General features: G+C 36.8%; 1 protein-coding gene across 3 annotated transcripts in view; it reads right to left on the bottom strand.

Annotated features, from left to right (window-relative positions):
- ATP11A (ATPase phospholipid transporting 11A) overlaps window positions 1–27,343 on the bottom strand; it is a 231,704-nt gene that overhangs the window by 45,061 nt on the left and 159,300 nt on the right. For all 3 annotated transcript variants that reach the window (XM_077158705.1, XM_077158706.1, XM_077158707.1), the window contains exons 13-17: window positions 22,847–23,020; window positions 21,124–21,287; window positions 17,963–18,034; window positions 15,980–16,053; window positions 9,375–9,478 (exon numbers count right to left, since the gene is read on the bottom strand). In XM_077158705.1, coding sequence (XP_077014820.1) covers window positions 9,375–9,478; window positions 15,980–16,053; window positions 17,963–18,034; window positions 21,124–21,287; window positions 22,847–23,020 — 588 coding nt within the window. The remainder of the gene's footprint in view (window positions 1–9,374; window positions 9,479–15,979; window positions 16,054–17,962; window positions 18,035–21,123; window positions 21,288–22,846; window positions 23,021–27,343) is intronic.

The following is a 27,343-nucleotide window of genomic DNA, read 5'->3' as shown; positions in this document are numbered from 1 at the left end:
CCAGAAGAGATGAAGGAAGAATCCATGAGGAGTGGGAATAAAAGAAACACTCGGTATTGTTTGAAATTCTATTCCGCAGGAACACTCTGGAACTTCTTTTCCTACCCCCCCTTCAGGCATTCACTCATGGGCTAAATGACATCTCAAAGAAGGCATCATTTTCCTTAATACTTCAATATTAAAGCTTTAGAAAGATGCTGCTCCCTCACATCTCAGTTTGCTCTTCTAATTTAGTACATTGCATTGTGATTTTCTGTTTCCTCATCTGTCTCCTTTGTCAGGCTATGAGTTGTCTGACAGCTGGCAGGGATTCATCACAGCCCTGGCATACAGGAAAAACCCAACAACTTTTGCTGAACGAGTAAGTGGTTGAAATTAGAGCAGAGGTGTACATGGCTGACCAAGCTCAAGATCAGAAGCGCAGACAAATGCTACAGGACTAATAATCTGACTTTTTAAAAAAGAGGTTATAAAAAAATGCAAGACCTATGACTTCATTTTAAAGACAGAAAAACTGCATGACAAGACAATGGTTCTATAAAGATAATAATTCATATTTGTCCCAGAAATTAGGGTTGGTGTGAATGGTTAGCAGAAATTTAGATCCTTGTTTTTAAAAGTAGGTGGGGAATTTCCTCTTGTGGAAAGATGGAGTCAAGTACTTCCCCCCTATTTCTCCTCCAAAAATCCTGGGCATGATGTGTAAAACAAACATCCATAGGTTGGGAAAGGTGGAGAGAAGGAAGACTAACTAAGAACAGGTTGGTGAGTTCCCTGGATTTTCTCTTTGTCTCATAAGGCCCAGACTAGGTGCTGGAGTTGCTGGCATTGGAACACCAATGGGCACAAACAAAAGTGACCCACAACAAAAGACTTTTAGACGACAACCACTCAACTCCAGCCAAACAGCACAGAAAACTGTAACTCCACACCTACTCTCACCAGCATAGGCTGAGGGGGGAGCCAGTCTTGCCAGGCTGTACCAAGGCACCCAATTCCCACACACCCCTGCCTACACAACACACCAGGGTGGTGACAGAGAAAGCTGAGGAGGGGCCAGGACATTCTTACGTGGAGGTAATGTGCCTAGACTTCCACCCCGACTTGGTGATGGAAGGTGTCCCTCCCTACTGGCTGGGGTGGTGGCACAGAAGGCCTGGTGAAGAGTCAGGACATTCACCACTGCCCAGCAGGAACAGGCCACCCCTTCATGGTGACAGTGGAGTCAAGAGGGGAGCACTCAACACTCTGGCTCCTCTCAGCCATGGTGGTACGAGAGCAGCCTACTGGGAAGCTAGAACTACATCTCCGACCCAGCAGCTATGAGGAGGCCCTTCCCCCCAAGTCACCAATTTCACAGGTGTAAATGGAGGTGGAGCAGGGAAGGTGGGTTTCTACCTCTGTGGCAGTAACTAGGTACATTGCCAGAGCAATGTCAGAGGAAGCCAGATAGAACAGAAGGTTTAAATAGCGGATCCGGACTCTCATGACAAATACCCGAAATGACCAGGGCTCAACTGAAAATCACTTGTTAGACAAAGAACGAGAGAAATCTCAACTTGAATGAGAAAAGACAAGCAACAGATGCTAACACTGAGGCAACAGACATGTTAGAATTACCTGGCAAGGATTTTTAAAGTGGTTACCATAAAAACTGCTTCAATGAGCAAGTAAGAACATGACTGAAACAAATGAAAAAAGAAATTCTCAGCAAAAAGACAAAGGTATAAAAGAACCAAAAGAAATTTTATAATTGAAAATTAGGATAACTGAAATAAAAATCTCAATGGATGGGCTCAACAACAGAATGGAGGGTACAGAGTAAAGAATCAATGTACTAGTTTGCTAGCTGCCAGAATGCAACACACCAGAGATGGATTGGCTTTTAATAAAAGGGGATTTATTTTGTTAGTTCTTCAGAGGAAAGGCAGCTAACTTTCCACTGAGGTTCTTTCTTAAGTGGGAAGGCAGAGGGTGGTCTCTGCTGGCCTTCTCTCCAGGTCTCTGGGTTCCAACAACTTTCCCCGGGGTGATTTCTCTCTGCACCTCCAAAGGCCTGAACTGAGCTGCGAGTGCAGAGATGAGGTATGCCAAGCTGCTTGGGCTGTGCTACGTTGTGCTTTCTCATTTAAGCACCAGCCAATTAAGTCAAACACCATTCATTGCAGCAGGCATGCCTCCTAGCCAACTGCAGCTGTAATCAGCGACAGATGAGGTTCACGTACCATTGGCTCATGTCCACAGCAACAGAACTAGTGCCTTCACCTGGCCAAGTTGACAACTGAATCTAACTACCACCATCAATAAAGTAAAAGAACAAAAAAATTACCCAATCTTAACAAAAGAGAGAAAACTGACTGAAAAAAAAAAATGAACACAGGATCAGGGGTCTGTGGGACAATAACAAAATCTAACATTTGTGTCATCAGAGAATGGAGACAAAAGTGAAGGTGGGTGGGCCTAGAAAATATTAGAAGAAATAATGGCTGAAAATGCCCCAAATTTGGCAAAGACTTAAACCTTTAGATTCAAGAAAGTGAGCAAACCCCAAACAGGATAAATCCAAAGAACTCTACACCAAGATGTACCATAGCCAAATTGTGAAAAGTAAAGACAAAACATGTTGAGTGAGATGAGAGAGAAACACTATCCTAACTACTGGGGATAAACATTTCGAATGATAGAGGATTTCCCATCACAAACCCCAAGGGTCAGAAGGACACACTGACGTGCTGAAAGGAAAGAATGGTCAACCCAGAGTTTATATTCAGTGAAACTATTATTCAGGAATGAAAGGGAACTCAAGGTATTCTCAGATAAAAGAAAACTAAGACTGTGTTGCTAGCAGACTAAAAGAATGGTTAAAAGAATTTCTCTACACAAAAAGAAAATGTTAGAGGAATCATGGAGCATCAGGAAGAAGACAAAGAATAAAATTATGGGTTATTATAGATTTTCCTCCTTTAGCTTTCTTAGTTATGTTTGATGGTAAAAGCAAAAAGTGTAACACTGTCTGATGTAGTTACCAATGTATATAGAGGAAACATCTTAAACAATTTTGTTATAAAAGAGGAAAAGGGGCTACGGTGGCTCAGCAGGCAAGGATGCTTGCCTGCCGTGTCAGAGGACCCAGGTTCAATTCCCAGTGCCTGCCCATTAAAAAAAAAAAAGAAGAAGAAGAAAAGTAAAGGGATACAAAGAGAGAATTGCACATTTCACTCAAATTGGTAAATATCACCAGTAGACTGATAAGTTATGGTTATATAATGTAATGCCTAGCACAAACAAGCTATATGAAGGGATACACTAAAAAACAAAATAGAAAAATAAAAACAGAATTCTAAAAAATGTTCAAGTTAACAGAAAGAAAAGAAAAGGAATGAAAAAAACAGAAGGAACAAGCAAAAGATAAAATGGTAGATTTAAGCCTTAATGTATCAATAGTCACATTAAATTTAAATGGTCTAAATATACCAATTAAAAGATAGATTACCAGAGTGGATAACAAAGCATTACCCAACTATATGCTGTTTATAGGAAACTCCCTTCTAAGCATAGGCAATTTGAAAGTGAAAAAATGGGAAAAGATATTCCATATAAACATTAGTCAAAAGAAAACAGAAATAGTCATACAGATATCCGATAAAGTAGACTTTGGAGGAAAAAAATTACCAGAGACAGAAAAAATATCTTATATAATGATAAAGGGGTCAATAAACCAAGAAGGCACAGCAGTCCCAAATGCGCATTCATCAACAACAGAGTTGTCAAGTACTTGAAACAAAAACTGATAAAGCTGAAAGAAGAAACAGAAAAATCCACAATTATCGTTGGAGACTTTAACATTCCTTTCTCAACAGTTCATAGGACAACTAGACATAAAATCAACAGGGATAAAGGAGAACTCACAACACAACCAATTAATTGGATCCAATCAGCATTTATAAAATACTCCACACAAGAACAGCAGAGTACACATCCATTTCAAGTGCCCATGGAACACTTACAAAGTAGACAATATCCAATTTACTAAGTAGACAATACCATGAAAAAACCTTAAAAAATTTGAAATAACTGAAATTACACAGAATGTGTTCTCTGACCACAGGGCAACAAAACTAAATATCAAGCACAGAAAGATAATGGAAAAATCTCCAAACAATAAGAAACTAAATAATAAATTCCTAAATAAGCTATACATCAAAGAGGAAGTCTCAAGTGAAATAAAAATATACACTGAACATGAATACACTGAAAATGAAAATACAACATATCAAAAATTGGGGGAGACAGCTAAGGTATTACTGAAAAGGAAATTTACACTACATGATTATATTAAAAAAGGAAAAGTTTCAAATCGATAACATAAGCTCCAATCTAAAGAAACTTGCAAAAGAAGGCCAAATACTCTCTCTCTCAGCCAACACTACAAGCAAACTCACTGCCCTCCCCCTCTCTACATGAGACATGACTCCCACGGGTGTGGACCTTCCTGGCAATGTGGGACAGAAATCCTAGAATGAGCTGAGACTCAGCATCAAGGGATTGTGAAAACCTTCTCGACCAAAAGGGGAAATAGCAAAATGAGACAAAATATAAGTGTCAATGGCTGAGAAATTCCAAACAGAGTCAAGAGGTTATCCTGGAGGTTATTCTCACACATTAAATAGATATCATCTTTTCAGTTAAGGTGTAATGGAGAGACTAGAGGGAACTGCTTGAAAATGTAGAGCTGTGTTTCAGTAGCCATGTTTCTTGAAGATGAGTGCATAATGATAAAGCTTTCACAATGTGACCGTATGATTGTGAAAACTTTGTGTCTGATGCTCCTTTTATCTGTTTTATTGAAAGACAAGTAAAACATATGGATTAAAAATAAATAAATAATAGGGAGAACAAATATTAAAATAAATTTATTTTATTAAAAAAATTTTTTTGAAAAAAAAAAAAGGCCAAATAAACCCAACACAAGCAGAAAGAAGGAGTTAATAAAGATAAGTGTGTGAATCAGTGAAATAAAAAAACAGAAAAGCAATAAAGAAAAATCAATAAAACCAAAAACTCTGAGAGGGTTAGAATAACTGTATTACATAGGTTCAAAAAATTGGAATAAGTATGGATATGAAGTTATAAAAAAGAAGCCCCAACAGAACTCTGAGATAAAACACCCTATGTCTGAGATGAAAAATATTCTGGATGGTAGATTCAACACCGCATAAAGGAAGATCAGCGAACCTGAGGGCAGAGTAACAAAAATGATCTAAAATGAAGCACAGAATAAAAATGTTTAAGATTAAAGAATAGAGCTTTAGTAAGCTGTGGGACACTTTCAAGCAGCCTAATATACAGGCTATTAGAATATATCAAAAGGAGAAGGAGGGCAGAAAAAAATATTTGGAAAATAATTCCAAACTTGATAAAAACTATAAACCTATAGATCCAAGAAACCCAGCTAACCCTGAGCACAAGAAATAAAAACAACACTATACCATGCCACTTCATAACTGAATTGCTTAACACCAGTGATCGAGGTAAAATCTTAAAAGCAGCCACATAATGAAGGCACGTTATATACAGAAGAACAGATATAATAATGACATCAGACTTTCCAAGAGAAAAGGAAATACATGTCCATCCTAAGACATTGACACAAATGTTCACAACAGCTTCTTTTTTGGCAATCACTGCTCAAAATTGGAAACTCAAATGTCTATCAACAGGTGAATGAATAAATAAGACACAATGGAATACTGCACAATAACAAAAAGGAGTGAACCATTTTTGTACATGTGACAAGATGCATGATTCTCAAAATAATATGTGGAGTGGATTCCATTTATATAAAATTCTAGAAGACGCAAACTAATTTATAGTGACAAAGAGCAGACCAGTGTGGGGAGGGAAGATTAAAAGGGACAGGCTCTCTCTCGAAGCCAGCTTGGCAGGTGAACTCATTGCCCTCCTCACTACATGGGACATGACATCCCCGGGATGAGGCTGGACCTGGCATGGTGGGACTGAGAAAGCTTTCTTGACCTAAGTGGGGAAGAGAAACGAAGCAAAGTAAAGTTTCAGTGGCTGAGAGATTTCAAATAGAGGTGAGAGATCATTCTGGAGGTTATTCTTATGCATTATATAGACACCCTGCTTTAGTTTTTAGTCTATTAGAATAGATAGAAGGAAACACCTGAAACTGTTCAACTGTATTCCAGTAGCCTTGATTCTTGATGATGACTGTAAAACCACATAGCTTTTACAGTATGACCATGTGATTGTGAAACCTTATGGCAGATACTCCCTGTATCCAGTGTATGGACAGATGAGTAAAAAAAAATATGGACAATATATAAATAAATAACAGGAGGTGATAAGGGGTCTGGGATGTTTTGGATGTTCTTTTTTATTTTGGGGGGGGTGAATGAAAATGTTCAAAAAATTGATTGTGGTGATGAACACACAACTATACGATGATACTGTGAACACTGTTTGTATACTTTGGATGATTATATTGTATGTGAATATATCTCAATAAAATTGCATTAAGAACAAAACAAAACAAAAAAGGGGGTGCAGAGAAACTTTGTGAGGTGATTTACACTAACTGTGATAATATTTTCATGCTTGTGTACATATGTTAAAACTCATTACTTTTATACTTTAATATATATTAGTTTACTGTGTATCAATTACATTTCATTAAAGCCTTTTAAAACAAAAAGTAGATAGGCTTTAAAATCATCGTAAATAACAAAATACCTGCTTTTCCTTTCTCAAGGGAAACATTTTATTTCCAGATAAACTGGAGAGAGAAATCATGCAGGACAAATAAAGTATATGAGGGTATAACTCTGTTCCCTAAACAAAACCTGCTACTCCCAGTGAACCCATGAAAGATATGCTCCCAGAGGCTGTTTCTGACTGAAAAACAGGGACAGAGTCCTCACTAAGCTCATGAAATTTTAGAGCAAACAGCAGGCTTTTGAGATTCTGGTACTAGTAACTTTAATAAAGCCCATAACATACTGCAAAATGCCACTTAACAATATATTACTTTGAGAGAAGATAAATAATGCTCTATTAAGAGAATGTTTATGTTAGCTCTGGGTTTTAATAAATGGGAGCAGAAGGTTGTTTTATTTTCAGTCCATCAGCAGATCTATCTGTTCTTCATTTTTTGGAGAAACAGTTACAAAAAGATGATCTCCAGCTTCCTCAAGAAGCACTGCTACTAAATTTCTAGGACCTGAGAGAAGGCTATGGCATAATCCGAAAGAAATAAGAAACTTTCATTTATGAGACACTGGTAGACAGAATGCTTAAAGCAACTTTAAATGTAGAAAGTAAGATTATTTAAAAGGAAGTTGAAAGAAAAGTTTCAAACTAGTTATAAGGCAAAGAGACTTGCCACAGATGAGAAAACTCCAGGCTGCCTGTACCTGCTTTTGCAGAAGCTTCTATATTTAGAAGGCTAAAATAATGCAATAACACGGCACAAAGAAATATTGAATTTGAAATATTTGATTTTTTTCAGACACAGACAAAAGGTGTTGAGATAAAATACACCAAATAACAGGTTTGGTTCCATTAACTTCCTTTAGTCCAGACGTGACTTGCTCTCAAAAAATGGGTGTGACAAAAGGAAGAGCAGAGTTAGGGGGCACATCGAGTCCTTACTCCTCTTCCTTATCATGGGCAGAAATGTCTGGGTTTAGGTCATGAAAAGCTTTCTGTCAAAAGCCTATCCTGTCTGACTCGTATGTTTATAAATGTGCTCCGAGGCACACAGTAATCGACTCCTTAGTGGCAAACAAGACTTAGCTTGCCCTTTCAGAACCCAGCTTTGAAAGTGAATCAAAGACCGAACTACCTCCTCTGGGAATATGATCTCATGCACCCTTGTAGGCAATGTTTTACTAATAAAACCCATATAAATGGACTGGTCATTCTTGTACATATGTACTTGTGGTACCTATAAGAAGTCAATTTTCCATGCTAAGTTTTTCATCTCTGTGGATAGTAGAAATAAGTGACTTGTTATTACATTTCATGATCCCATCCATTAAAAAGTTGTAAACCTGCAGCTTATTTGTTAATTCTTGTTGGCTCAATAGCTGCTACTCTATTTGACCAGTAAGTGTAATTAGGTGTTTTAATAGGAACCTAAGCAAAATAACATGTACAGGGATGCATGGGTATTTCAGTCGTAGAATGCTTGCCTTCCATGCGGGAGACCTGGGTTCAATCTCCGGACCATGCACCTACCCCACTACCAAAAAAAAAAAAAAAAAGACATGTATATTGATGGCAAACAACATTTAACAAAGTTTAAAACTTCATTAGCAAGCCTGGTCTTAGTATAAAATAGGCTCCACTCAGTCAGAAAATTTTAATTCTACATATCTTGAATAAAGCAGTCAAATATTGAGAAGGAGAAATTGATATGAGGACAATTGATTTATTTATAAAAACTAAAGCTGTAAGCAAAAGCAATGTTAAATTTTTATTAACATTATTCTAAGTATATTTTGGCTAAATCTTCTTTGACGTATAGTAATTCTTTACCCTTAAATTGGGTGGTGGATCATCACTTGAATTAGCATTATTTTGGGTCTCTGGGTGGGGACTTTGTCAGTTACCTTTGCCTTTTCATGAAAATACGATGACAGCAGCGTGAGGTGAGGGGCTACTCTGGGCTGCAGAGCGGGGAGGGAGGACCTCCCAAGAAGACTTCCTTGACTACGACCATAAGGAAAGAGTAGAAAGAAGGATGCGAATGTGAGGAAATCAGCAACCATGTGGATCAAGTTTGTATAAAGGATAAAGTCTGTATGAAGGCAGAATGCTTCTAAGTCAGAGTCACACACCCAGTGTGGAAGGGAAGGGGGCTAGTCCCTATGTCACAGCAGCCATAGCAGCCCCAAAGCTGGGGCTATCGGGTAGAAAGTTCAGACTTGGTGAAAGACTGAACTATGCTATTAAGATTACAGAAAAGATTCAGTTACAGGCTTAAAAATAAGATGTGGGATGAAAAACAAAGGTGAAATTACAGTGAAAAAGTATAAGTGCTAATTTATCTTTGAAACTAATCACTAGATATCCTTCAGGATAAAGATTTATTTGCTCTAATACAATAACCACAAAAGTATTTATGATTCTGACCCCACTTCCTCCATGCCAAGGGCACCACTGGTGTAGAAACCAACAGGTGAGTTTTACATTTCGTGTACACATAATCTATACTAATTTCTACACTGATATCTTAGGGAATCTAATATTCCCAGCCAGCAACTTTTAGAATACAAAAATTCCTTAATGATGCAGGAGAACAAGATGAGCCACTGTGAAATCCGACATCCCTCAATCCATCATCTTACCACTGCATTGCGCTCCACTCTGGACTGTATTTGATCAACTTTGCCTTCAATTACTCTGGGGAATATTGAAGAATCTGCTCCTTTGCAAAACAGATATATTTCCCCTATAAAATGAGAAAAATTTAATTAATCACAATATGGGGAAGACTAAATTATCTTTTAAATTATGCCAATATTAAAAAAACAAAAATAGAACTATAAGAGCTGAGACCATGGTAAAGGAGATTTCAATAGATTGGTTAACATACAAAGTCAGGAAAAAATTAAAGTACAGATTATCCCAAAGCTTCATTTTATTCTTTCAACCCTAGAAATCTCATAGGAAATTCAGGAACCATCAAGAAAAAAAAAAAAACCTGGGTCCTGAGAATTCTTCCTCCTTTCTCTTCTGCCATCTATGCTGTAAGGATATGAATGAGCAATAAAAATGACCTTGTGATAGGAAGTGGGTTATAAAATAAGACAAAGGGTGCAGCTGAACCTAAAGGTGGGATAACCCGCAGAAAAACTGCAAGGTGAATATAAAATTCCTTTCTGAAAGTAACATAACTTTATGCAGAACAAGAAATCCAGGCTATCTTTTTATATTAAGAGCTACAAGAAAAATCCTTTGTATAATTTTTTTCCTCAAGTAATGCCCCAAGGACTTCAAATGTATTTGTGCTATAAATGTATGCCTCTCATCTCTCAAGATGAAAAGATTTTCTCTTTCAGGTAAGTGTATGTGTGGGGTGGGATATTCTAGTACATGACAAAATAGAAGCTAAAAGAGGTTAAAGACACCAACACTGAACCAAAATGCTCCTTGTCATACAAATATTCCCTTCTCTTTTAGCAAAAAAAAATCTTTTAGACTGCAAAGTAATTTAAACCACTTTTGCAAGCCTGGCTTTGTTTTATACTGTTGGCTCACAGCAATACCACAGTCTCTATCATAACTGCACTGGCTGGAGAAGCACCACATCTACATCCTGTATTATATTCTTAATTTGTTTTCCAAATAGAAAGCTCAAATGCTGGCCTTCCTGGTCCAGTACAGATCTCTAACAACCCTGGAAACATATCAAGGAAACAGAATCCAGAGGGCACCACAAGAGATGCAGGCAATTGTTCGGTTGGAGCCCACTCTCACAGCAGGGGGTAGGACTAGGAAAGGGTGGGGAGCGGCACACTTCTGGAGCTGATGACTAGCTGAGGCCATACCAGCTGATCTACACTCTGGAACCGGGACAAGGGTCCATGAACTCAATTACACTATCAGGGACCCACTTTGGCACATTTCTGAGATCCTCAGAAGTCCCCTGTGATACACACACAGTGAAAACACTTAAAACAGATAAGCTTTATACTCACAGAAATCCTTAAATTAAATAAGGGTTAATGCCAGCCTATGTTCAGAAAGGATGGCATCTAATAATGTCTGTGCTGCAAGTACATGGAGCTGAGCAGACGGTTGCAGCCAAGGTTTAGGAGAGAACTGGGAGCACAAACAAGCCACACCAAGCAGGAATGCTATTAAGAAGTCCTATTACTACAAGAATCCTATAAAACCTAAACAGATTTTTAACCAAGGATTCTTAGTTGTTCCCCATGAAAGAGCAGATGGACTGGTTGGTCCAACTAGTTTGATTTCAGAATCAATTCTGTACTATCTGACATAATATCTAGCTAATACTCATATGCTATCATAAAATTATAAAATATTGTAGTCCAGATAATATAATGATGCATTCGTGAACAATAACATATCTTTTCTATAAAAGCATGTTTTGTGGCTTGTGACGCATGCTAATGGCATGTGACTGGCTTAAATTTCTCAGGCAACTGGGCTTTCTAAACTATGACAGCACATACATGGGTGACAAAATTGAACATTCAGAAATTTAGTCTCAATAGACAACCGGGTTGTGGCAACTATGGAACTCTGTGTCTGCTGTGTGGGTTTGTCTTCCACTCTGCCACACAGAAAAGCTCTAACAGCATTTGGAGAAGAGTGAGGATTTGATCCGATGGTGCACACTCATTGTGGATTGTGTTTCTTGCTGTGTCTCACACAAGCCAGTTCAATGACGTGAAAAGCCATGATGGACAACAAAGAAATGTCTCAGAAGTGGCTGTCTGGTCAAAAAATCAATTAAGCAGCTCCAAGACAGTCTGAAGCTATTACTTCTCTTTTTTCCTTTCTAAATTTGGTGATTTATGAATTATTTACACTTCATCTTGGGTGGAGTGGACCTCAGCAGAGGGAGGCACTGAAAGGTTACATTTCAACAGTCCACTCTTTAACCAGGACCACCTGATGCTGCAAAATGCGGGAGGACCTCCTCATTTCTTTCCTCAGATTCAGTTGCTATTAGTCCCAAGAGAAGTATACACCACTGAAACAGAGACATTTGAAAAGACATTAGGATCTTTCCAAAATTTGGAAATTGCAGAGGCAACAGGAATGTCTGCGTCTGGCTGAGATCCAGTTTTGACCTGCCAATCACAGCTGGGAGTGATAAGCCGTCAGAAAAGAAATCTAAATCGTTAACTGGTTTCAGTGGCTTCCTGCCTCCAATCTCACCCACTTACAAGGGTACAAAACAAGGGCAAGTAGTGTAGCGCTCAAGTGTCACAACTCAGAGAACAGCTTGTTTAATTAAATATTCAACTTTTCTTAAAACGCATAGAAGCAGTGGCTGGTTTCAGAGGGAATGGCTGGCTCCTCTTCCTGGGCTCACGGCTCCTCAGAGAAACCTCAGGAAATCTGTAGACCCCTTCTCATGGTGAGAATATTCCAACGGTGTGAATGCCTTGAACATAAACTCTTAATGATGTGACCCAACTCCTTTCCAAGCTTTTGTGACACCTTTTTTGGATGATAAATGGAAGTTATTTATGAAGATTCCATGGTATTCCATGGTAATATCAACAATGTGATCATGGTATTTCAGGGAAATGAACAGATGTGGCAAAGTACTTCCGTTGGGAAATTATTGTGGGAGGCAGCTTTATGATCTGTTACAGTAGATTCTCCTTATTTGAGATACTTACGTTCTATAAAGTTGCCATGAACACTGAATTAGCAAATACTGAACTACTGCTGCTTCCAGAAGAAAGACAGCCTCAGGTTCCCATGAGCCTCAGATCCCAATTGATCAATGCATAGCATTTGTTGATGTGTCACAGCAACGGCAGGCACTATAACCGATGGTTGAATGAAGCTTATCTATCACATGCATTTCCTCCAAAAGGCACTTCACAGCCTACTTGCACTTAAGAACACTAAACAGCACTTTAGCACTATGCTTGGGGGCTACTTAAAACAGTGATATTATCAAGAGAAAGCAAAAAAAAAAAAAAAAAAAAAGTAGCACTAAATATATTGCAAAAGGATACTGTTTATAGTATGAGAGGTAAAATAAGAAGGCAGAGTGTCATCTTGTCTGAGTTCAGCTGGGAATGGGCACAGCAGCAACAACATTTTTTACTGTTCTATGCACATTCATGAATGACCACAAACATGGCCTGAGTATTGATTTATGGGTTACAAATCAATTTTGGCAAGTAGGCACATTCACAAATATGGAATCAGTGAATAGTGAGGACTCAATGCATATCACTTCTGGAGAACTGTGATAATTACTGCAGGATCGTGAATTGGAACTTTTAAACCTGATTTAACTCCTAGGCTATACATTTTTATGGGGGAAAATCACATGACAAGAGGTTTCATAATGTAAGCTGCCACAATTCGATGTCTTTATTCTGATAATTTAGAATTATTTTGCCAGCTGAGCAAGTATTAGCATATCTGCATTTGTTTTTAAAAAATACAGAAATATATTTAATGATATATTTCATATATTACGAAGTGCATCTTGTTGATCCTATTGGCAAAAATCTCTCTTTTCCATGTATTATGGAGAGTACTACTATTATACATTCTTTTATTTTCTATGACATTTTAGTATAAGTCTCAGTGGCTGGTGCTTGTTCTTATCCCTAACATTTGATAATTTGTTTAAGAAGTGATGCTGTAGGACTTAATTGGAACTACATTTATAAGAGAATCAGATTTGAGACAGAGAGCTCCCAGAGTAGCCACGATGTTCTTTGGGCTGTTCATTAAACACCCAAAACTCAGATCCTTGAAAAATAATTGACATGGTATTACCGAAAGGTATGCCTTCAGCATTCTCCCATGTCTTCAACAGCCTTAGCAGAAAACACAAGCAATGCTAGTCCAATCAGAAGAAAGTCAGAATGTCTCTGTTTAAGGAACTCTACCTTGTTTATTTCACATTGAAATGAAATTCTGTCAACACGAATGTTCAGGAATTGGCTAACATAAAAAAATCCAAAGTGTCCTCAACTCACTATTTTAAGCTCAGAGTAGGTTTCATTCCAAAGTAGATGCTGTATTTGGTTGCTTACCAGGAATCTTTCCATTGAGATAAACACCCAGAGAGTGTCTAGTTTTAAGAAACAAGAAAGAATAAGATCCTATGCCTCTTGATAAAATGTCGTTTTGAAATTGCATTAAGTAAACTGAATTTAACAGATATTTATCAAACACTCAGGAGTAGGCGGTGCTATGTTAAGTATATTGCTAAGGAAACCACAGGTCCGCATTTGGGTTGCTTACAGTTTAGCAGGACCAGACAACAAATGAGCAGCTCTAACACAGAACAAAAGGTGGTACGTGCCATAAGAGAAACAGCCAGTAGATTACTATGCAGCTGAGGCAACAAGAAAAGGTTTCTTAATGAGTTGGCTGTTAATTCGTATTTGGAAAAATGAAAAGAATCTTCACAGGTGCAAATGAGCAAGAGAGTGTTCCAGATAGAGAAATACATGCCAGGCAGGAGGATAGTTTGGGACATGTGTAGGGAAACAATATACAGGGGAGGCCAGGGGACAAAGCTGGGAAGGCAGGTTTAGAGTCTTGTTTTAGTTTCCTGGCTACTAAAACAAATACCATACAATGGGCTCACTTAAACAATAGGAAATTTACAGGCCAACAACTCTGAGGCTAGGAGAAGCTCAAAACCAAGGGGCCAGCAATGCAATGCTTTCTTCCCAAAGATTGCAGCATTCTGGGGCTGGCTGCTAGAGAGCCTTGGTCCTTGGCTCTTCTGCCACAGGGCAATGCAGTGGCAGCCTCCTCTGGCTTCTCAGCTCCTCTGACTTTCCTTCTACCTATAAAGGACCCCAGTAATCCAGATTAAAGCCCAAGAGACTCAGTTGGGTTACACCTTAACTCGGGTAATATCTTGAAGAGATTTTATGTACAATGGACCTACACCCACCAGAATGTGGACCAAGAACACATCCAATTGGGATAATACAATTCAATCCACCACAGGCTCAATGAAAAGAGCTTTGAGTGCGGTGGGCGGAGATGTTATCTGATACAGTCAACCATAAGGAAACACTGAGTCTTCTAGCAAGGAATCATAAGGAAACTTGGGTTTTAGGAAGAACAATTTGGTAGCAGGATGACTGAGATATAAAGAGACTGCAGATGGGCAATCTGTTAGGAAGCAGGGTAGGTGTTGGCAGTGAAAAATGAAAGAGGTGGATGCCAGACAACTGTGGAAATAAAATCTAAAAGAGTTGCCAACTGAAGGGAGAAGCACCAAACTGACTAGTCTTTGATCCTAAGATGCCTGGGGGGAAGAAACAGAAGAGACTGAGATGTCAGAGAGTTGTTTACCCAGTAGCTGTTACTGAGTGGTGGGAACTGACTGGGGGTTAGGGCAGAAAAAGTATGGTCATCAGCCTAGAAGTGAGATTTCTAAAGTGAAAGTGGCAGAGTTTCTCAAGGAGAGTGTACGGCAAGAGAAGAGAAGAAAGCTGAGGATGGGACCTTGATGATAACCACACTAACACAGCAAGTGGAGAAGAGAAGCAGCAAAGGGGAGATGGAACATTAACAGGACAGGGGAAGAAGTGGTTGCCATAGAGAGAACCATATTAATATAAGAAGTGGTAAAAGGACTACAATGTCCAAACCAAACCACAGCCTTGCCCAGATTACATGGTAATTTGCAAACAAAATTCAATTTAAAACTATTGTTGTTAAAGGAATTTGACTTGAATATTTCACACCATTTATAATTCTAATATTCTAAAGAACAAACAAGTTCGTTATTCTCAAATAGACATATTCTTACAGCAACCCATAAATAAACAACAAAGGTCATTTAAGCATTTGGAATATCATTTTATATACATTTGCAAATCCATATTACCTTTCTTAAAAAAAAGGATTTTGAGCTATGTTTTATATTTAGATTATTAGATATACATAGAGAAAAGCAATGGGGATATGCATAAATGGGATTAAATATAAAAATTTCAGTGGTAAAATTATCCCAAATCCATACTAAGAAGAAGGAAGTACAAGTAAGTGTGGGATGTTTAGCTCAGTAGTTATTATTAAACATTTTAAAAAATATTTTACTTTTGTTAAATATAAAAATATCATGGAATGGTTTATCTGTACTTTCTCAAAAAGAAAAAGAACAAATCCTTAAACCTTCTACAGAATTTAACCATAAGAATAAACAATAACCATAATGTATAATTTAAAGAAAATGGTAAAAAAAAATTTCTACCTGTAGCAGATTTTACAATTACACTCATTCTCCTCCTTACTGAGTCAAAACTCAAAATTTCCAGCAACTCAAACCTGAAAAAGAAAATTTAAACAAAATATAATATACCTCTAGCAGTGCATGTTAACTCTGGATAATTATCAAGCTACTTAATATGGACCAAAATTTTACTGAGAAGAAAGGAGTAGAATGGGCAGACCAGCTCTCTTCCTCCCTTTTCTTATATACTGCTTTAAAAAAATTCTCCTCATACAACTATATCTCCTTCTATGTATTAATAGTATAAAGCAGCACTTTGAAAAAAAGAATATCATCCATTTTTCTGGATGATATGGGATGATTTCCTCCACAGATATGATGAAAATAGTCTGCATTTTAAAGCTGCCCAAACACAATTCATTTATTTAATACAGTGCTGGCCATTTACCTCCCTGCAATTTATACCAACTTTCTAAGATGGTGCAGGACTAAGATTGACTCAAGGATTCTGAATCTTTTCTCTACCAAGGACCTTCTTATTGTTTCTATCCACTGCATCACCTCCAACCCAGTATGCATATCTTACAAGACTTTGTTTACCCAACAAGCTGCATTCTTAAATATTGATCCATTAGTCTTAAATTCTGTTAATTATACACATAAAACGTTGCATGAGAGCTTTTCATGCCTATAAATAAGCTAGTGTACCTCTAGGTTAATAAAAATAAATAATAGGAAGCAACAAAACTGAGATTTAAGTCAGCTTGTAAAGTCTTATTATCAGAAGGCTTACAATTAGTCTGGAATTTGAAATATTGAGAATAATTCAGAAACCCCTAATACTAACAATGAAAACTCCTTAGAGTTTAAAGACCCCAGCTAGGACAGTTAACTTTTGTAATTCTTATCTGAGCTTAAAAACTGCTAAAAGATTTCCCTATAAATATTTCAGTAGCATTGTGATGTGTTCTGAAATCTAAATAGTGATTTTATCTACCCTTTTCAGTAGTTCCAGCTACACATGCCACAGTAATTATGTCACTGTTACCCTCCCCAAGGAGTGATTCCAAAGTTCCCATCGTGTTGGCACTGCTGACAGCCTGGATGCCTGCAGCACTCCAGGGAAGGAGCCAGTCTGATTTCAACCTAACACGAGGACTGTGTTCCATAGTTAAAGGATTTACCCTTACTAACCTAGGAGTCTATCTTTCTTAAGAACAAAATTTTTAAATCCATTTGTTTTTTGAGGCAATAGACACAATAACTTATGCTCTTTGCCATCTGTTTTTTTCCCTACATCTATTACTGTATTTTTCTGTTTATTTGTAAAGAAAAGATGGATTACCCTATTCACTACTAAATCAAAACTCAAGATGCATCACTTGTGAGACCAGCAACTTGAAATTGAAATGGCTCCTAAAAACAGAAACCATTTGGTCACTAAATCTATGAAAAGTAAAACAATCTAATTTCAAATTGAGAATTAAAAAACATAATTTCTCAATATGCTTTCTAGAGAACACTGTGTTCCATGAAATGTTAACTGTGTTATGGTGGTCTATGAAAATAAGATTTCATGGCCACTTACTAGAAAGGCTGCTTACTTCACCCCTTTCTTAGAGAGTCTAAGAGTAACCTGGAAAGAGTCTGAACATAATGAAAAATTTGAGAACTCTTATAATAAACCAATTTTAGATGGCTAACTCAAAACATAGTTGATAAGGAAACTTCTTTTTTTTTTTTTTAATTGAACACCAGTTTACATCTCCAAGGAAAACAGGCTGGGTGGGAAACACTCTAGTAATAGCACCACACCAACTTTTCCTCTAACTGTTGAGCTGTTAAAAATTATTCAGAATGTTTCAGTGACAATGTTGGTGTTGTTACGGGAAGAAGAGGGAGCAAGTAGTGGGGGGACACACAGAAATTTCTTTTTGCCCAAATGAAAAACTATGTAAAGGCCATTTTTCATTATCATCACATTTTAATGAATAGTATATTTACCTTTCAATGTCATTGTCCCTATTTAATATCTCCATATAATTGTCTTTTAGCCTTAGGTATGTAAAACCAAGTCTGCAAAAATCAGAAGGAAAATCCAGGGGTTAATCTAAAATTCTCGATATTTTCTTTAATACAATTTTTCTGTTCTACATTTTGGTAAAGCTTCCTTTTCAAGAAGAAATACTTTCAGTAAAAAAGATGTTATAAACTGCATTCTAAAGTTAGAAAATTAAAGTACTGAATATATTCAGCATTCCCAAAAATTCTCTATATAGGACTTCCAACTTCTTTCTCTTGAACCACAAATAATGAGGCGTACTATTATTTTCATTATTGGTAAGTATTAATGGTTTTCAGAAAGTAAGGAGTAGTTCTCCACATTGCAATCTCTATTTCTACTGACATTTTCACTTACTGATTAGTTTTGGTGGTGGTTTTTTGTAGTGGAAGAGAATACAATGTAGGCACTGGAAGAACCTTTGGAGACTTATTTATGCCCAGACTAATCCTTTCATTTTACCAGTAAAGGAACCGAGGCCCAGAACAGGCAGCCAGTTCAATAAACATTTGCAAAGTACCTAATCTGCAACAACAACCTCTTTTACCACCACGTTCAACCGCTTAATACACTTCAGGTGCTGGGTGGGTAGGTGCTAGAAGATGAAGTGAAAAAAGGAATGGCTTCTGTATTCAGGGAACTGGCAAATGAATGGAAATGGAGAGGGAGAGGGAGAGGGAGAGGGAGAGGGAGGGAGAGGGAGGGAGAAGGAGGGAGAGAGAGGAGAGAGAGGAGAGGGAGGGAGAGGAAGTGAGAGGGAGGGAGAGGGAGGGAAAGGGAGGGAGAGGGAGGGAGAGAGAGGGAGAGAGAGAGGCAGAAATTCGAAATAATGTACAGACATAAGGTGCTATACAAACATGGGGAAAGGGTCTCAACTTAACCCAGGTAGGAGGGGACAGGTTGAAGAAAAAACTTCTTGGAAGTGATAATACCTAGCATGTGTCTAAAATGGTGGGTAGAAACAGCCTATTCTAACTTTTAATATCTATGACTGAAAAGCAGTTTGTTTTCTGAGCACTCATTTTTCTAAGAAGAGAGCAATCAATCTTTGAGAAATCTCACCTATATGTGTTTGGATTTATACATTTAATAAAGGTCAGTAATGATATATTTTACATAGCTAATGTGAATACGCAAATTGCATCAGAAAATAAATGTTAGTTTAGTCAACAAAAAATACATTCTTCTTATTACATGAGAGGTATTAAAATGCTTTTCTCATCAATCTTTCAGTCCCTGAAGGTGACAACCACACTTTTAATAATATGCTCTCAAACCACAATGGAATTAAAATAGAAAATCAACAACACTAGCTAGCTGGAAATTCTCAAAATATTTGGAGATTAAAATACACACTTCCACCTAACACATGGGTCAAAGAAGTCATCTCAAGAGAAATTAAAAAATATTTTGAACTAAATGAATTGAAAATTCAATTTATCAAAATTTGTGGGACAGAAGGAAAAAGATGAATAAAAGTGATAAACCTCTAGCTAGGTTTACTAAGAAAAAAAAAGAGAAAAGACATAAATTAGTTATATCAGAAATGAAAGAGGGGACATTCTTACTGCTTTAACATTATTATTAAAAGGATAATACTAGTTTCAAAGTTTATGTGGAAAAGGAAAAGACACAGACTAGACAATACAGTGTTGAAGAACAAAATCAGAAGACTGACATTACCCAACTTTAAGATTAACTATAAAGCTTCAGTGATCAGATGGTGTGGTATTGGTGAAACTACAACCAAACTGATCAATGGAACAGAAGAGAGATTCCAGAAACAGACCCACACAGATACAGTCACCTCATCTCTCAAAACGGAGTAAAGGCAACTCAATGGAGAAAGTATAGACCTTTTAACAAATAGAGTCAATCAATTGGATAGCAACATTTGCAAAAACAAAAAAGAATCTAGACACAGACCTTAACCTTACACAAAAAATTAACTCAAAATGTATCACAGAACTAAATGTAAAATGCAAAACCATAAACTTTCGGAAAATCTAGACAGTTTGTTACAAAACTAAACAGAGAAAAACAAAACAAAACAGAACCAAAAAAACTAAACATAGGCTTACCATAAGATCCAGCAATCATCTCCTAAGGAGTGAAACACTTCTTTTCACACAAAAACCTGTACATGAATGCCTATGGCAGCTTTATTCATAATTGCCAAAAATCAGAAAAACAAAGATGTCTTTCCAACAGTGAATGAATAAATTATAGTAGATCCATACAATGTAATATTATTCAGCATTAAAAAGAAACGATCTATCAAGCCATAAAAAGACAAGGAGGAACTTTGAATGCATATTACTAAGTGAAAGAAGCCAGTTTGAAAGGCTACGACATTGTATGATTCCAATTATATGACATTTTGAAAAAGACAAAATTATGAAGACAGAGATCAGTGGTTGCTAGGCGGAAAACAGGGAAGAGATGAATAAGTGGAGCATATGGGATATCTGGGGCAATGAAACTATGGTGCATGATGGTACTGTAGTGGTGGATACATGACATTATTAATTTTTGAAACCAACAGAACTATACAACTCAAAGAGTGAACCCTAATGTTATCTGTGAACTTTAATTACTAATAATGCATCAATAATCAATATCAGTTCATAACTGTAACCAATGTACTGTACTAACACAAGATGTTAATAGAGGAAGCTGTGTGTGTCAGGGCAGGGGTAGGCAGCTGGGCAGGAGGCATACGTGGGAACCTTCTGTATATTCTGCTCAATTTTTGTGCAAACTTGAAACTACTCTAAAAATAATCTACTAATTTCAAAAAAATACAATGGTTAAGACTCTTACGACTAGGAAAAAAACTTCTTACAAATAGACACCATCTTGTTCTCAAGAGAGACAGTACCTCAAACAATAAGGAAGTCAAAGAGAAAAATCATGAATAACAAAGACAATTACTGCCTAGCCCATTTTTTTTTTTAGCAAATATCCCAGAGCACAGAGTAGGATGAATCAAGGATAATTCGAAGTACAAATATTTGACTTTGGGGTTCAAAATGAATTCTTAGTCCAATAATTAGCACACCTCTCAAGTTCTAAAACCCACATATGAAGCCAAAAGACATACCTCTGAATACCTTCAACCAGTGCCACTTCATCAGGTGATGATGATATATACACACAAGATTTTCCTGAGTCCGGAGATTTCCTGGGTCCATCCACATTATCATCATCTTTCACCTGGATTGTGTGGCAAAGACAGAGAGCCCGAAAAAACAGCTCTTCTCGCTCCTATAAAAAATCATTTAAAAAACAAAAACAAAAACCACGAAACCAAAAAAACCTTATAACAAATCTGCTTAAAATAGAAGGAAAATTTAAGAAGGCAATAAACAATAAAGAGTGTTTATAAAGCAGGGAGTTATAACTTTTAGGTGTCTAGGAATTATTCACTTTGCCTTTGGTGGTTATAAAGTAAAATCTAATTATGGCTCTTCACTTTCTTGAGTACTTCTACAGTAATTAATATTAAGATTAATGGACTATGACCACTGGAAGGAAGGAGTGTTTTATTCAGTAGTGATACTTTTAGAAACTGCAAAGGCATAAACTCAACGCTGCTTAGAAATGGCAGACAACTGCTAAGCGCTGTAACAGAGCAAAGAGAGACTCTACAAGTACACTATAAAAATTCACAAATACCCAGGACCCTAATTCTATCACTGTAATGATGATATACACTATAGTGATATTTTCCTAATGATGATATATATATATATTAAACTAGGTATTACTTATAGAGTACCTACTGTATACTTGATAAATTCTATACATCATAAAATTCAATCTCAAAATGACTTATGAAGTAGAAGGTATTATCTTCATTTTGCAGGTGAAGAAATTAATGTTTCAGAAGATTAAGTGATTTGTTCAGGGTTCCCAAAATTAGTATATGGCAGACTAATTCTGCTTTTTAAATTCAGCTGATCTAACCATTTTGCTGCCTCCAAACCCAACTTGTATATGGAAACTTCAGAAACGCTGGTGCTTGAATTCCACTAGGATTTTTACAAGTTCTCCCAGGTGATTCTAATGGGCAAGGACGCTTGAGAAGCACTGTTGGAAGGCATCAAAGAAGGGCCTGACTCTTATGGAATATATCAGGTAGTTGAGTTATGGTAGGTAATAGGAGAGTGTGACTTTACTGTGATATGTCTTACTATGGCCTATAATTAATTTATTCCCTAATGTATGAACTTTGTAATTAAACGGCAGTTTTCAATAATGAAATCAATGGAAGCATAAATCACAGGTGATAAGAGATACTTTGCTAAATAAATGGTATCTTGCACAATTCAACTAAAACAAATCCTTCTTTAGAGAACCTCAGACGAGGTCTTGACACAAGGTCTATTGTCAACAAACTTTCTGGATTGGTTTTCCATCTAACCACTGACGAAGATTACTACCTCCTTTCTGTGGGGGGTGAGATTGGAACCACAGCACTGGGCGGTGTGTGTGCCTGGCGCGTGGTCACTCCACTCACTGCACTATTTCCTCTGCCTCTCCAGATCTTTAAAAGTCATTTCTAACACAGACATCACTGACCAGATTCACTTTGAATGTTAGCCATGAAATTCTAAAAGGGAAAACCTATAAATACTTTGGCATCTTACAATTTCCTCACTAATGTCACATAGAGGATTAAAATTGTTCCTGGACACCCACAGTAAAATGTGACCACTAGTCTATTTTTGTGAACTAATTATACATAGACTTCCCAACTCAAACTCGGCAAATGTCAACAGTCTGATAACTAAAACCTATATGCTCCTAAAGGGAGAACCTACCTTTCCACTGACTCCTGGAGAAGAGTCAATCATATCAATTCCTGAAGAATCTGGGAGAACCTGTCCATTACAGATGACATGAGGGACATATACATGGCCTTCAATACAGCATTCTTTAAATTCCATGTTGTTTTCTGTGAGGGTGCCAGTTTTGTCAGTGAAGATATATTCTACCTGTGGAACACAATATGAACAAAAGTTAGTATGATGCATTGTGAAGAATTAAATTTATCTTTCTCTACGAAGAGAGAGAAAAGTTGAGGCTCTCTGGCTCAGAATATCAGAGCAGCCATATATTTTCCCTACTATCATAACTTAAAAAAAAATGAAATAGATTTCTAAAGGTTTTACTCCAAACATGCTACTTCACCAAGTGTGCCTGACAATACATACTCATTCTCATCTTACAATATTACCCAGAAATTCTCTGAAAGAGAAATTCAGGGGGAATGGAGAGGCTTTTGCTTTCCTCCTGCTGGTAATGGTTTCATAATTTTCTTGGGTCTTAAGCAAAAAAGAATGTGACCTGTCAGCCATATATCCATCTCTCTGCCTACCAGGCAAATAAAAAAGGGATGAAGCTAGGTTTCTATTTGTTTGGAAAGAAAAAAGATTGAGGGGGGATAGTCTTGATTTTTTTTTAATGAAAAATATAGATAAAATAAACTATTTAAATGAAGCCTGGAAAGTCAAAATTTAATTATCATACAAAATTAACTTAAAATGGAACAAGGCCCTAGATATAAGAGCTAAAACTATAAAACTCCTAGAAGATAACATGGAGCAAATCTTCATGACCTGAGATTTGCCAATGGATTCTTAGACCCCTAAAGCACAAGCAACAACACTAACAATAGATAAATTCAACTTCATCAAAATTGGAAACTTTTGTGCATTAAAGGACATCATCAAGAAAGTTAAAAGACAATCTATAGAACAGGGGAAAACAGTTGCAAATCATATCAGATAAGGGCTTAATATTCAGAAAATTTAAAAGAATTTTTAAAATGCAACAACAGAAAGACAACCCAATTTAAAAAAATGGAAAAAAATTTGAACAGATGTTTCTCCAAAGCAGATACACAAATGGCCAGTAAATGCCATGAAAAGATGCTCGACATCATTAGCCATAAGGGAAATATAATCAAAACCACAATGAGATACCATTTCACATCCAGAAGGATGGCTATTATGAAAACACAGAAAATGACAAGTGTTGAAGATAATATGTAGAAATTGGAGCTCTAGTGTACTGTTGGAAATGTAAAACAACAGAGCCACTGTGGAAAGCAATATGGCGATTTCTCAAAAATTTAAGTATAGAATTACCATATAATCTGATGGAATGGCCTATTGGGGAAAATGATAATATTCTCTACTGGGGAATGAATCATGTCTCCCACAGAAGGCATGTCCAGGTCCCAACCCCTGGTCCTGTGGGTGTGAACAGGACCTTTGAAGAAATTACTAAAGTGTGCCCACACTGATGAGGGTGGGCCTAGATCGAATATGGCTGAATCCTTACAAGCAAAGGAAATTAGTCTTGAAAGGTGAAGCCCGCGGGTAGGAACCCAAAGCTGGAAGTCAATGGAACCCAGAGGAGCAGGAGGAGATATAGTCATGTGCACTGCCATATGACAGAAAAGCCAAAGAACAAGGATTGCCTGCAGCCAGCCCCTGCACCCCACAGTCTTTAGGGAGTAGGCCTGGCCTGCTGATGCTTTGATTTTGAACTTTCCTAGTCTCAAAATTGTGAGCCAATACATCCCCATTGTTTAAACCAATCCATTGTACGGTATTTGATTTATCAGCCAGGGAACTGATTCATATTTAAGAAAGTGAAAATAGAGTCTCAGTTAATTGAACACCAATGTTTACACCAGCATTACTCACAATAGCCAAAAGGTGGAAACGAATGGATAACAAAATGTGGAACATATACAATGGAATATTATTTGGCCATAAGAAAGAATGAAGTTCTGAGACTTCCTGCAAGATGGATGAATCTTGTAAACATGCTCAGTGAAATAACCAAGACACACCAAGACAGATAACACATGATGTCATTTGTAAGAGAGATCTGGAAATAGTAAATTTGCAGAAACAGGGAAGTAAATTAGGGGTTACCAGGAGATAGGGAGAGGGGGAAAATGGGTATACATGGAATATTTATAAATAAAATTAATTTTAAAAAACATTTTTGACAAAAAAAGCATATAGAATAGTAGAGTATGTTGAATATTATATGTGGAAAGATATACACAAATATATTAACCATGTCTATTTCTCGATGTTCAGAGTACCTGGGCTTGTTTTATTTTTTTACCTTTGTATTATACTTCTATATACTCAACTCTGTTTACAACTGATATGCATTATTAAAAGATAAGCAATAAGTACTATTAAAAAGTATTTTAGAAAGCTAGACATCAACAACCCTCAATATCTTTTAAGTTTTAGAGTAGAATTCAAACCAATAAGAAGACAAAATAAATGTAAGATAGAAAATTGTAAAAATACAACTAGCTTCAAATCCTAAATTTAAATAAATTTAATTATATATTTATCTTAAATAAATGAAAGAAAGTAGGAAACCTCTGGAAATGTCAGGATATTCTGATTTTGATGCAGGGAGTGCCTTCTCATATCCCTAAGTAGGTGCTGCCACTGTCAGAGACAGATGGTGGCTGGAAGGGGACAGAGGTGTGGCTGGTGCAGGGCAGAGAGCCTGATGCCTCTGCAGGCATCTTGGCACAAGTCTCCTGCTCAGAGTTTCTCAACTCACATCACTAACTCCAGAACAGAGAAGAAAGAGTCAGAGTTCAAAAGCCATTATAAAATAATTGGGGAGGCAGAAAAGACCTAAAAAGAAATTAGCTTGCATGTGTTACAGTAGGCCTTTTTTCACCTAGATCTTTCAGGAATATATTCTTTTTTGACTTATAAACCTCACAGTAGAAAATGCCTTTTCCACTGCGTGCTTGATGGTAATGGATACACTATAAGTGCACAGCAATGCTACCCTGAAAATATGTTATAAACAAAACAAAAATAAAAAAACCCTGCTATCCAAACACTTGCCTAAAACTTAGTTGCGCCTCCTTCTGGGGCCTGGAAATTTAGTATGATCTACACTGTGAATGACTCATATTCATATCACGTCTTCATATTCACAGTCTTTATGGACTCTCTGGAACAAATACTATTTTTTTAAACACGAATGGCTACTAAACTTTTTTTCAAAGCCAGAGTCAACAATAATAACTAATACTTAAGAGCAAGTCTTTCTCATAAATATCTGGAGCTGCCATATTATAAAGTAAATCCTAGACTTAGTGTGTCGGATGAAGGAACGTTTGATACAACATTTATATAATGTTCCTATTTTCATAGGACTTAATGTAACTTACAATAAAATGTTATTAAACCCTAAAACCATAATTTAAAAGGGTTAAATGGATAAAGTAATGACTGTTAAAAAAAACTTTAATTAAAAATTTAAAAAATGATTTATCATCCTGCTTAGCTACAGCTAAAGTTGGTATAGTTTTAGGAACTGTGACCATAGAAACTAATAATAAAATGAAAATTATAATGCACATTTACTGAACATTAGTATTGCATTGTTCATTCCAGGCACTGTGTATTCCCTCAATTAATCTTCACATCAACCATGTTATTATTCCAGTTTCACAGGTGAGGAAACTAAGGTTTGGAAACTCTGGACACTAACCTAATCAGTTCTGTTAACTAGAGAAACTAAGAAAAATTATCATTTGTTCCATTACTATTAAAATAAGTTGTAGAAGGTAGGGTTCTCCAGAGAAGCAGAACCCTTGACACATCACTTAAGCATCACATAAGTCACTAAGATTATCAACCACTAAGCCAAATGTTAATAAATGGTGCTGTCATCCTCAACTATCAGATCAAAAGATAGTTCTCCCTGCAATGCAATTTTGCTTGCATAACTCTGCATGACGTTCAGATATACTTAGTCAGGGAGACAGAGTAAGAAGGATCAGTGGGAAGGTAGCATTGCTTCATGAAACAAAGCAATTGTTGCTGCTATTTATGAGGTGTATGACTTTTCTGAGCTTCAGTTTCTCATCTGAAAAATAGAGACAACATCGTTCACAGGACTTTAGACAGGATTACGTGAGATAATGGGCACAAAATGCTCACTTAGTAAAAGGTAGCTGTTTTAGTTGTAGACAGAGAAACTTGAGTGGAATTTCTACTTCACATCCAAAAGAACTCATTTCATCATACTACATATCATACTACATAAATTAAATTGGGCATATAAGTTCCATCCACATCAATCTAATAGTAAGATGAAACCATTATTTGTTCATCCATCTGAATCTTAGTGTGTTCCTAGTATGAGCCTACAGAATGCTGTCAATGTAACCCTCATGGATGTACCCTTTTTTGTGGTCAGAAGAGGATGACATAAATCAAACCCTGTTACAATGAGCTCCTCCTGTATGACAG

This window comes from Tamandua tetradactyla, chromosome 4 (genome assembly GCF_023851605.1).
Source record: "Tamandua tetradactyla isolate mTamTet1 chromosome 4, mTamTet1.pri, whole genome shotgun sequence".
NCBI lineage: Eukaryota > Metazoa > Chordata > Mammalia > Pilosa > Myrmecophagidae > Tamandua > Tamandua tetradactyla.
This window is presented reverse-complemented; position numbering and strand designations above follow the sequence as displayed.